We start from the raw sequence: 13,523 nt of genomic DNA on the forward strand, positions 1-13,523 counted from the left end.
ACACTTTGTTTGTCAACATTCATATTCTGATTCAAATTTTATTGAGAATTTTCTACCTTAAGTAAACAAATATACCCTTTTTTTATTTGAACATAATTTTTAAATGTTAATTTTTTTTTTGTATATTTTTGTAGTATATGTATTTTGTCTTAGTGTTTACTTGTTTTATAGTTTTTTCTTATACAATTTTGTTATATGGATTTATGATTTATACATGTTATGGTTTATTTTAAATTTTGTAAAATTATATTTGTTTGTAAATTGATGAAACTTATGTCGAATTTTTGACTTCGATGTTTTGTGATGAAATAAATAATGACTTATTTAACAGGTTCGTTTTATATTTTGTCAATTTTATTGTCGAATAATAATTTTAGGTAAATGTGTAGAAATTTAAATTTATATAGACATATAATTGATAATGAATTAAGTGATCTATTAATATAGATTGAATAAGATTGAGCTAAACCAATATTTTTGTAAATTTATTTAGTTAATGTGGTTAATTAATACATGTTGTCATCATTATTTAAATAGATTTGATATAAGTAATGGATTATCATTCAAATATGTATCGAGATTCACCCCAGAGGTTGCGGATGACAGATTATTATAATGAGGTTCAGGGTTTTATTACACTACAACATTTAGTAGTTTTACAAAAGGAAATATTCCATCAGTGTAAGATTACCATTTCATCGGTAAAACTTTTACCGACTAATTCCTTAACAGAAACCATCTGTCGACATAGTGTTCGTCGGTAATTCCATATTCTGTCGCTAATTATGTCAGTAAAAAAAATCAAAAACCGATGGTTTCATAGACGAAAAATGTGTGTAAAAAAAAAACCATTCCCGCTGGAAATATACCGACAGAATAATTTTTTCTGTATTTCCAGCGGTAAACCACGGACTGAATAATTCCATCGATGATTGTGGCATATGCAGTAAATATTTTGCAACTCTCGGTAAAATACCAACAGATTATGTTCGTCGGTATAAATGTCGGTAATAGTGGCATATGCAGTAAATAGTTTTGAACTCTTTGTAAAATACCAACAGACTAAGTCCGTCTGGAAATGCATCAGTTGTGATTTAAAAAAAAATTAAAAATTATTTAGAATAAATAATATAAAATTAATATTAATTAATATTAAAAAAAACCAATTATGCAAATAAAATTGTATGAAACATTAAAAATATAAAAATAAAGTTAAATAATATTCATCCAAATATTCATTACAAATTTAATGTGTTTCCAAAAAAAAAATTAAACTAGAACAATGGCGAAGCTAGAGGAGGAGGAGGAGGAGGCTAGTCGTTCTCGGGACCAAACGGCCAAAAAGAAGACGCACATGTATCACCCATATAAGGTCTAATGTCCATGACCATTCAGCGAAGTTGTTCATAATCCGTTAAGAGTCGCTCGTTTTGTTGTTTCAAGGCTATAAACTCCTCAGACTAGGTGCTTGATACTGATTGGAAGCTCCTAACGGTTGAGACACTACGAGTCGCTCGCAAGTTCTCAGCCGTAGTATTAGAGAGCTCGTACACCTGATTTTTATCGAGTCCACTAGACGATCCTACCTCCATCAAAATCTGGATGGATCGAAGGATTGTCCCTATATCTCTCCCTCAAACGACTATTATAGGTCTCCTAAAAATTAAAAAAGAAATCATCATATTCAATTCAATAAAATAATAACTTACAAAATAAAATGGTTAAACAAACATATCATGAATTATTGAGCATGGTTGACTACAAACAGTTGCACCTTCTTGTAGTGGTCTTCACTCCGCATGTGCATCTCTACAAACAGCTTCATTGGGCTCGACTCACGTCCAAGAGACGTAGCTTGTAAGAAAAAAAATGTTGTAAGTTAAATATATTTATAAATAACAACAAATTAATTAACAATATATTTCATTTAAATTAATCTTACCATCCGTTTAGCAAGTGCCGCAAACGGAACTAAGCTGCCGGTGTGCGTGGTCACCAAACCATGAATTTGTCAGTTCCGGTTATCGGCACTGGACTATGAGAGTCGTGTGAACCGCTCAAATGTCACGTGCTGAATATATTGCGGCCATATATCCCCCGGGATGTATGGCGGTTTGAAATCCCTCCAAACCACCACGTCATTCCAGCCTTGGAGATCGTTATCTCTCGCGTATTTTCTTGGCTTTTTTTGTAATTAATACCAAAAATCACGCAACCTACTTCTATAGTGATAAATTAGATTTTAAAACATATTTTTTAAAAAAACAATATCATATTGCAACAAAATATGTTACCTAGTTGCCGCGTGATTTTTCCATACCCTCCTCGCAACATTGTCATGCACGTAGTCCCACTCAAATTTGTGCCGTGTATTTAAAATAAAAATAATAATTTATTTACAATTATAATAATAATTTATTAAAAATAAGCTAGAAATTAGAACTTACATCGATATAAGGTCTCCATTCAAGATCTCTAGAAACCTGACTCCATTGAAATAATGGAATCTCCATCGTTGATTTAAATGTCGATATTATTACTCGGGCGGCCTCAATGTTTGTAAACCTGAAAAAATATTAAATTAATGAAATATTAATTAGTTATTCATAAATTATTTTATAATTAAAAAAAAAACTAAAACCAAAACAAACTTATATTGAAAGGTCATCCTTCCAATGTGCCTGGTACTTGCAGGTGAATTGATTTCACTGTGAACGCACACCGCTTCTACGCTGTGAAACCACGCTCTAAGAGGCAGTATCGCAAGTCGACGCAGATGCCTCTTCTTGATCGACACCTAAGGACAAGTCATCCTCGCTACTACAAGAACTAGTTGCAACCATATGCTTACGACGTGCTGTTGATTTTATTCTACGCATCTACACAAATTTATACGAATAATAACATAATTAAATTTGATTATTAAAAAACAATTCGGCAGCACCTCCCATATACTAGAGACTACCCAAAGTTTTCAAACCTGTAAATATTGACAATAGCCACAAACCAATTAACTCCATTGAAAAATCTTATATATAACTTAACATCAATACAAATTTAACAATAAAATAAAGGAAACAAATAACATTTAATTTTATATATTCAACTAACATCTATAGAAATTCATCAATAACAATTAAAATTAATGGAAATAATTAAACACATATCATGCAATAATATAGTAAAATTGAGATAAAATAATTAAATTTAATCCTATATATTCAATTACCATTTACAAGGTAACTTCAACAATAACAATTAAAATTCAACAAAGTATTCAATTATTATGGCAATACAAACAATAAAATATATTGAACAAATTAAAAAAAAAACTACAGACTTTAGGAATGAAAAATGCTTACCTTAATAGTGTGTTTATTTCAGGACTTTATCTACATACAATACAAAAAAAAAACAAAAACACAACAAAAATATATTATTAATAAAACAAAGAAAAAATGAGAACAATAAAATCATTAACTATATTAATGAAAATACATACCTTTTAATTTGTTGAAGATTCCAAGAAGCTAAAGATTACAAGAAAATAACCTAAATTTTCATAATAGATGGGAGAAAAAAAGATGAGATGAAACGAAAGAGGAGAGAAATGAACTAAAGGGGTGGTGGCTGGGATTTATACTGCAGTTTTACCGACAGAATCACCGATAGACTATTTAAATATACTATTTTTAATTATTCCGTCGGTGAAGTTTCAAAAGTTCGTCGGTCAATTTTGAATTTCACACTAAAAGTTTTAAATGACCCTCCAGAATTTTTGCAATCCATCGCCATATACACACAGTCAGAGATGCATTAATAATCGTGCTTTGGAATTTGCACAATCCATCGATAATTGTGTTGACAAATGCCGATGAACTGTATCCGTCTGTAGAGATGTCAATGATTATGGCTTGTGCAATAAATATTTTGCAACTCTCAGTAAAATGCTGATGGAATATAGTCGTCGGTATCAACGTCAGTGATATTGATATAATTACAAAATATTTTTCAACTATCTGTAAAATACTGACGATCTATGTCTGTTTGGATATCCGTCAGTGATTATGCACTATTCATGACATATTGTTTTTGTATTGCCTACTTATCCTCTTCTAAACACTTAAATTACAAACTGGCCGCAAAGAACAATAACAATAGTGAACAATTACAAAATAAATATTTCATGTTATAAAATATCATCCATAATATTACATTATAAAAAAAATATTTTACACTTTTGTGTTCTGATAGTTAGTCAGAATTTTATTCTTCTTCTTCGTTGTCAATTAAATCATCATTAGCTCCATCGCAATCTTCAATGTGGATATCATCATCATCTTCATCGATATTTGTTTATCCGTTAGTGCTCAGAACAAAATTCAACTCCTCTGCGTCAACATCAGCAAGACTATCATTGAAACATGAAAATTTGAATTTTGTTCTAAGTCAATCGAAGGAACAACTCGATATGGTTCAACCAACACACTAACTTGAAAGATTTCATCTCACACATTTGTGTCTTCATTCTCATCCTGAACAACCTCGACACGACCCTTGGATTTTATTTTTAAAATGGATAACCAATCAACTCTTGATCGGTCCTTTCTAGAGAAAGGGGTGTATGTGTAATAAACTTGTTGACACTGCTTTATGAAAATAAAGACATGGTTTACATTGCGGAGTCTAGCTTTTGAGTTGATTTCAACTAGACCATAATGAGGATCTACTCTCTTTCCTCTATCAGTTGTGTGATACCAATAGCATTTGAATAAAAACACTCTATTCTGCTCGCTATGATATTGCAGTTCGATGATCTCTTCTAATCTACCATAGTAGTCAACTTCAAACTCAATATGAGCAGTCAACAAGAATAAGGAGCAACAAATGACCTGAATGGGTTGAATCCTTCTATACACAACCCAAGATGCACGTTCCTTGATTTAGCTGAAAAGTAAGGATGCACATTGTTAAAGTGTTTCCATGCTTCGCCATCAGAAGGATGCACCATCACTTCATCAACTGCATCATGTGATTGGTGTCATATCATGTACTTAGAAGTCCTTGGTGACATGAATAACATCTGCATTCTAGGTGTGATTGAGAAGTATCTAAGTTTTTTATATGTCACGAGAGTATTTCCCCTACTAGTTCTGGGTTTGTAACGGGAATGTCCATATGCCATGCACTCGGTCAGCTCAGCATTTTCAAGGTAGTATAACATGCAAAAGTTAGGGCACATGTCTATTTTCTGGTATCCTAAATCAAGGGGTTTCATCATGGACTATGTAGCATAGAAGTTCTTTTTCAGCTTGTTCCCTTCAAGTAAAATGCTTCTCGCCCATTCAATAATTTTATCATAATCGGCCTCACTCAACCTATGATCTGACTTAATAGTGAACACTTGTGCTACGACTGATAATTTATTGTGGTTCATGAAGCCATCCCGTAATGGTTCATCAGAATCTTTCAACAAATCAAAAAACCTTGTTGCATCTGCATTAGGTTCTTCTTCTATTATTGGGCATTGACTGACATTACCTTGATTTATTCTCATTGCATCCATAACCATATTCTTGTAAGGATTACTGTTGTCATTTGCAACTCCATGTATGTTGTTAGCACTAGAAGTTGAACCAACCAGCCTTTCTACCATGCTCTCATTATGAACAAATAGTTCTCCTTGTGCATACCAACACAGATAATCCTTCATGAACCCTTTGTGTAGAAGATGCATCATTACAACATCTAGATACAAATACTTTTTTAGTTTTACACTTCCTGTATGGACACCTAATACCGCCTCCAGTAAAATTTCTGGAAATAGATGTTGCAAAATTAATAAAACCCTAAACTCCATTACAATAATCCATGAATGATCATCCATCACTTTTATCGAACCTCTATAAAATTATGATGAAAATAAGTATTAATTAACTATGTTAAGTAAATAAATTTGCTATAATATTGGTTTACCTCGAGATTATCCAACAAACTAATTAAAACTTCTCATAAATATTCATTATCAATTATCAACGTCCATACAAATTTATACATATAAATTTATAAAAATTGCAACTTTGCAATAACATTGATAAAAATTAAAACGAACTCATTAAACAAGCTATTAATTATTTCATCACAACACATCTAATTTGGTAATTCAACAAAGTTTCAACAATTTACAAATAAATATAATTTTGCAAAATCTAAAACAAACCATAACAAGTACAAAATTATAAATTCATACTACAAGTTTGTTTGAGAAATAACAATAAAACATGTACATACACTAACAAAATACATATACTAAAAAAAAATAAAAAATAATAAAATTGACATTTAAATGTTAAAATTAAAAAAGATAGATTTACTTACAAAAAGTGATAAAATCCATAATAAATCAGAACACGGATGTTATGACCATAAAAGTTAAAGAAAGATGACTTGTGTTGAGAAGAGGGGGATAGTTTTAGGGGGGGTGGTTGTTTGCAGTTTGGGAGGGCAGAGTTGGGATGGGGAAGAAGAAGGAGAAATAGGGGAGGAAAGGGTCGGTGGAGTGGTGATATATTAACTTTTACCGATGGAATCATCGATGGAATACTTATGTCAATGATTCCATCGGTAATTCGAACGGTGAATTGGTCACGTCATTATACATAGATCCTTGTTTGAATCCTTTAGTCATTCCGTCGGTAAAATTGCTCGTAAAACCTTCCACGTCATCGAACTGCTTTTTTTAATTTTATATATTTAATTTGTAATTCAATCAGTATATACCAACAACATTAGTTCGTCGGTAACTATCCCCATAATTTACAGATAGGATTATTTCATAAGTAATTCCGTTGGTTTTAGATGAATTTCTGGTAGTGTTAATTACACATAATTTAATTCGAGAAATATTAAGGGAGGCGCTATTAAATGTTCATGCAAGACGTGTAAGAATAAAAAATTTATCGATCTAGATATTGTAACGGTTCAGCTTCTACAAAAAGAGTTCATGAAAAAATACCTATGTTGGTTTGCACATGGAAAACCATATATTCCTTACGATACCATGGTAGAGAGGATGGTTGGGTCAACTTCTAGTGCTAGCAACGTGCATGGAATTGTAGATGACAATATTAATCTTTATAGGAATATAGGTATGGATGCGTTGAGAATAAAACAAGGTCATACCAATCAATGTTTAATCCTAAATGAAGAACCTAATGTAGATGCGGTCAGGCTTTCTAATATTTTGAAAGATTCCGATGAACCATTATAGGATGATTGCACAAATCACAGTAAATTATCAACTATTGCACAGGTGTTCACCATCAAGTTAGATCATGGGTTGAGTGAGGCTGGTTATGATAGAATTGTCGAATGAGCGATGAGCATTTTATATCAGGGGAATAGGCTGAAAGAAAACTTCTATTCTGCTAAGTCCATGATGAAACCTCTAGGCCTAGGATACTAGAAAGTTGACATGTGTTCAAAATTTTGTATATTGTACTACCTTGAAAATGTAGAGTTCAACCAAGTCCAGAACATGTAGGCATCCTCATTATAAACCCAGAACTGGTAGGGGAAGGACTCTTGTCATACACAGAAAACTTAGATATACTTCTTAATCATACCTAGAATGTAGAAGTCATTCATGTCACCAAAGATTACGATGTTTTAAGCTTCAACGGACATACACAAGTCGATGCAGATGATGATAATGATGAAATCAACGTAGAAGATTGTAATGGAGATGAGGATGAGTCAATTGACGTAGAAGATGACAATTCTGATTAATTTGCACAACACAAATTTATAATGCCATAAATTATAATGTAATATTTATGAATGAAACTCACTTCAATGTAATGACAATGATATAAATATATTATTGAATGACAAGGGAATATTTCTTTTGTTATTGTGATGTGAATTGGTGTTATTGTGTTGTACATGCAGCTATGAATTTAAATATTTGAAGGATGAATAGATAAGAAATATAGATACAATCTGGCATCAGATATTATTTTACACCGATGAAAATACTGGCAGAATGTGTCTGTTGGTATATTCTAGTGGCGATGAGAATTGTTTTCCTTTTCTCTAACACTATTCATGGTGTTAATTACACAATAATATACCGACAAAATATTTCCATCAGTATATTTTAGTGGTGATGGGAACTGTTCAATTCTCAATGAGTGATAATTAATGCTTTTTTTACCAACAGAATCATAAACAAAATGAGAATTTCCACACGTTGATGATTAATGCTTTTTTTTTACTGTGGTACATATTCCCCAAAGAAATCACCGACGGAATAAGAATTTCAAGGTGCTGGTAATTAATGTTTTTTTTACTATTGACTATTTACTCTTTTACTAATAAAATCATCGACATAATGAAAGGTTATCGATAATAATAGCCTTCAAATTAATTTTATATTTTTTTGTTATTTCAATAATAATGATAACAATAATAATAGTAATGATACTAATAATACTACTAATAGTGGTATTAATGGTAACAATAATAGTTTGTAATAATAATAATGATAATATTAATAATGGTGGTGGTGGTGGTGGTGGTGGTGATGGTTATAATGATGATAATAGTGGTGGTGGTAATAATAATGATAATAATAATAATAATATGCTAAAAATGGTTATAATGATGATAATGGTTATATGTTATTTCATCTAAAATCAATTAAATATACTCTAAACATTGTTCTAATTTTTTTGATACTTACTTTATTACATGTTGTTTTGTAAGATTATGCTGAAAATAATTCTACAATTTTGTTTTTATCTAATATATTGCGTCCAAGATCCGGTCAATTCGGCTAATTTCTCCACGAGATTACTGTGGGCTTCCATGAAATATTGTCCAATTACTTGTGCGATGGAATTGGCATAAATGCTCCATGAAATCCATATGGGACTCGACATGGCAACGTAATTTTGGCAACGGGCGCACTCGTGAAATTCTTTGTGTCAATTATATAAACCTGAAAAAAAAAATAACAACAGGATTTAATGATTGGGAAACAAATTATTAGAATTGCGATTGGTTTACATCTATAAAATCAACTTACTTTGGAGGTATCGGTGTCTTCATCATGAACAAAAGTGATGATCCAGCCATCATCTTCTTCAAGCCCACCTTCTTTCGGGACAAAGGCAGCTCCAGTGCAGAAGGTGTTTCCCTCGAATTCATGGTATTCCACCTTTATATGCCCTTCAGATTCCTCCCATTCCTAGATCAGAGAACAATAATATAGATCAGCACGAATTCATTTGTGAGAATAAAGAAATAGTAATGCGATAATCTGACTATTCAGCAGTTTAATTACCCTATTGGCAGTCTCTTCAAAGTACAACTTGGCTAGACCTCCAAATTTTGGCATGCCTGGAACAACCAAATGGAAAGCTTAATATGAAATGGTAAGCAAGGTTATAGTTAAATCTTATATGCTGAGATCGATGAATTCGGAATGTAGAACTGACCTGAAGTAGCACTTGCCAAGCCATGAACAGTTTGGGCGTAGCCAAATTTGTTCTTTACACCATTAAAATTTGGATTGATCATTGGAAACTCGATAGATAATTGAGTTCCAGTTAGGTTTCTCTCTTTAACCTCTCCGGTTTCCATGTTTAGTCTCCATTCATAAGATCGGCAGAACAACAGTTCATCGTTTTTGAAATGTTTAGCATCTTGTTCAACGGGTCCTTTGCTCCTAAGTCTTCCGGAGACCCACTCAAACTTGTCCAAATCCACATCGCAAGATTCTGATATGATTGATTCAAGGGACCTGCATCCCCTCACTACAACCTGCCCCAGCAAAAAAAAAAAAAACAAGAGGAAGAAGAAGAAGAAGAAGAAGATTAGATACATTGCAGGCAATGAATTGAACAAAAAAAAAAGTGATGTTTTCATTACTAACCTCATCTCCTTCCTCGAAACAGTTAAGAATGTGAAATGTGCAATTTGGTACGACCTCGAACCAACGGATTGAGTCGGCATTGCCATAGCGGGGCATAATCCCGATTCTTGCATATTCTTCTTTTTCAAACTTTATCAACCTGTTAAGTGGCAGAAACCAAATTACTTCTCCTTGCCGTAATAACACTTTGATAAGAACTAAATGATTGACACTTGAGAGTTATGGTTAGTGTAATGGCACTCACGGGCCTCCCTTGATGAGTCTCTGTATATCTATTGTTAGTGGAAAATCCATGATCACATTATACCTACAAAATAAATAAAGAACGAAGATTAGATTTTGTTGCCATAGTTTTATATTTTTTTCCAAGTTAATTTCCAGTGATGGCAAAGATCACTAACCTCTCTGTTACCCCCATGTCATGACTAAGGGTGCATCTGTTGAACTTGAGATCAACCTTATGTACGAGTCTCTTTCCATCAGCTGAAAGTAGGGTTCGCAAGTAAAAATGGTTCTTGATTTTAGTAAACACTTTATTTTTAATTTATTTTTTGATTCTTGAACTGGATGGAAAATGAAAATATACCAGAAACAACTCCCAGTTCCATGAAAGGTTTCATCGCATCCACCCCAAAGACAACCAACTCTCCAGTACCTGGTGCTCTCTGAAACAGACAAGAAATTAACAGAGAGAAATACTAATTAGTTGTGGGTTGTTTTCCTTGATGAACTGATCATACAAGGGCCTTTTCTGCAGGTATTAAAAAAAAAAAAAAAAAAAAAAAACCTTTGGGTGGCTGTTGAAAGGTCGATGCCAAGTTCCATTGATATCCCAATCGCCTAAAGTCTGAAGGGAAAAGATGTCAATCTCTTGAGGGATGTGATTTTCAGCAATTGAGTAGAACTTCCCTGAATGCTCGAAAACATTGGTGTTGCTAAGATCTTTGTTGACTTTTCTAAATCGCAGCTGGAATTTATTATCATGCATTAGTCAATCTTAAATACTCAAAAAAAATAAAAATTCATGCTAGCTTTCATCACCAAATTAACTAGGGGAAAAAGAATATAAAAAAATAAATAGTGTCAATATTCCATGCGCATGAACTTCCATTTAATTTTGTGAATTAGTCAATACCCAGCACTTTTATACATGTACCCTTTTCAGGAACAAGTACTATATTACCTTCTTTTTAATGACGAATAATTATATCAATTTTATAAATTATCAGAAATTCGAGCCGCTACTTATTATAATTAATAATTATTAAATTTTCCAATTAAATATTCTCACAAGAACAAGATTTTCATGCAATTAACTGAAGCTCCATTGATTATTATATTTCTTCTGCCGTAAGAGTTTCAAATTTGTTTTATTGTAAAAACAAAAGGTAGAGCTAGTAAGTAATAATTACTTTTAAAATTATTTTTATTTAGAAATATATTAAAATAATATTTTTTTTAATTTTTATAATTTATTTATATATTAGCACACCAAAATAAGATAAAAAAACAAAAAAACAAGTAATTTTAAAGTAAAAAAAATCAAATTCTTATAAAAATATATTTCTTTCTAATACTGGTTTTAATATATTAGTTAAAAATAAATAAATAAATAAAAAGATCGAGGCCGTGGGCCCACCATATTTAATAAGTACGCTAACAAAATGGCGGGCGGGCTGCCTTCAATGGCCGGAAGAAAAGATGGCTTGGCTCTTTGTTTTTCAATCTTGTATGTTTCGGTTTCAACATGTCTATTATTGTACAGAACCGTCCATGTTTCACCATCACTATCTTTATCGAAGCACAAAGCGTGAAGCATTCCCTCTCCTTCGATCCACATATGACCGGTCTTTCCAAATACAGAACTCGTAGATTTTAGACCACCAAAGAGTGGATTTGGTCCTGGAATTGTAGTTTTTGAACAAGTCAGCGGCCTTCACGTTGGATTCATTAAAATAGCTAAAAAGAACAGTCTCTTTCTGAATATCCACTAATTAACTAGCATAAGATGAGAAAAATTAAACTGAATTGTTGAGTTCAAGAAGAGACCGTTTCTTATGTAGACACCTTCAGGAAAATCATATGGGACTTTGCCCTCAATGCTGGTGATAGCAAGAGGTTCGTTCAGTTCATCAACCGGCGCAAAGTTACTCTGCAAAAAAACACGTAAACAGCAGATTAGAAAATGACTCATCGATCAATGCTTAATACTACTTGAGAGGTGAGTAGGCAGTCAAGGGTCTCGCCGGTTAATTACCTGAGAAGGGAGGACGGGCTGGTCAGCAAACTGAAATAATGAATCCACAAATGCATCCAAGAGTTTGACAGAAGCATTTCTTATGCTTTTCGAAACATCAAGTTGCATGGGAAGTTGCTGCAACTCTTTCAATAATGGCTGCTCGCTCAAAACATCCACAGTATTTGTATTTAGGTTAAATACAGTTTTAACAAGCAAAACATGAATGGCATATATAGTGCATGGGAAAGAACCAGATCGTATATATATTTCACTAATCTTGCTTAATCAAGCATAGAACAGGTGAAATTAAACAAGGATTAAGTATATTAACGTCTGATGTAGATGCCTTTAAGTGACAGAGAGACTAGAGGATTAAGTACCTTGTAAGAAGAAGACAGCCTATTCTTAAAACGATCGATGTTTTCGAAGGGAGAAGGCCGACTTTGTACAGAGCAATTCACATGAAAAGCCATTGTTGATGTAAATGTCATCCTTCTCTCTCCCTCTCCACTAGTTTCCCTTCAAGGATAGCTTAACTCCCTATGCATAATGGATCTTAGATATAGGTTTTATAAGTATTCAGGGTCGTAATTTTTTAATTATTCAAGTAGTTTTTGTTGACTAGCTTCAATCGTTCCAAATCAACGCTCACCTAATATATTCATGCTTTGGAGTCGAAGTACGACTCAGATGGCTTTTCACTCACGCGATATTCCTCATATGTTTACCCACCGTATTTGTCTTTTATCATTATTCATGTAGTCACGTTTTACGACATGCAAGCATATATGTTGAAATTAGTTTTTATTGGTATATTTTTATTAAAAAATACTGGATGAACAAAGATTTTTTTGGTATAAATTTTTTGGAATGCAAGCATACTTTAGTAAAGATGTGTTAGGTCTAGCGCTAGCCAAACCCAGTCATACTAGACTTGCAATATGCCTAGCCTCAGATACACCCAAGAAAATGACCAGACCATTCTTCCTCGGCGCATCCAAAATAATAATTCTCCTCCCTTAGACTCACATAAAGAACAAACTCAGCCCTCTTAGAGTTACCAAAGGAAGGACCTACCTCCCTTGAATCTAATCCATGGAAAGAGCTTAGCTTTCATGGACTCAGCTACATTTAACATTTTAGATTCTAATATCCATACACTTTTTAAGTGTATAAAAGTCCTCCAGTAACTTATTATATTTCCATCAAATATTAATATAGATATAAAATATATTTATCTATTATTAAATGTTATCAAGGTAAAATTACACTTTAGACTATTCTCTTCACAAAATGATAAAGACTCATGGGCTGTAAATATAACATAAAACCTTCAGAATAAACGTT

At 32.6% G+C, this 13,523-nt stretch overlaps 1 protein-coding gene across 1 annotated transcript; it reads right to left on the reverse strand.

Moving 5' to 3' along the window:
* Positions 1 to 8,662: 8,662 nt before the first annotated feature.
* Positions 8,663 to 12,703, reverse strand: LOC133674891 (carotenoid 9,10(9',10')-cleavage dioxygenase-like). The gene is made up of 13 exons (XM_062096186.1): positions 12,557 to 12,703; positions 12,195 to 12,332; positions 11,987 to 12,089; positions 11,577 to 11,839; positions 10,725 to 10,904; positions 10,524 to 10,602; positions 10,339 to 10,420; positions 10,182 to 10,244; positions 9,938 to 10,076; positions 9,501 to 9,825; positions 9,347 to 9,402; positions 9,089 to 9,250; positions 8,663 to 9,001 (listed from the first exon to the last, which is right to left on the reverse strand). Exons 1-13 carry the CDS (start codon positions 12,665 to 12,667, stop codon positions 8,885 to 8,887), a joined length of 1,818 nt encoding a protein of 605 aa, XP_061952170.1. The 5' UTR covers positions 12,668 to 12,703; the 3' UTR covers positions 8,663 to 8,884.
* Positions 12,704 to 13,523: the final 820 nt, after the last annotated feature.

Source organism: Populus nigra, chromosome 15, assembly GCF_951802175.1.
Source record: "Populus nigra chromosome 15, ddPopNigr1.1, whole genome shotgun sequence".
NCBI classification, from domain to species: Eukaryota; Viridiplantae; Streptophyta; class Magnoliopsida; order Malpighiales; family Salicaceae; genus Populus; species Populus nigra.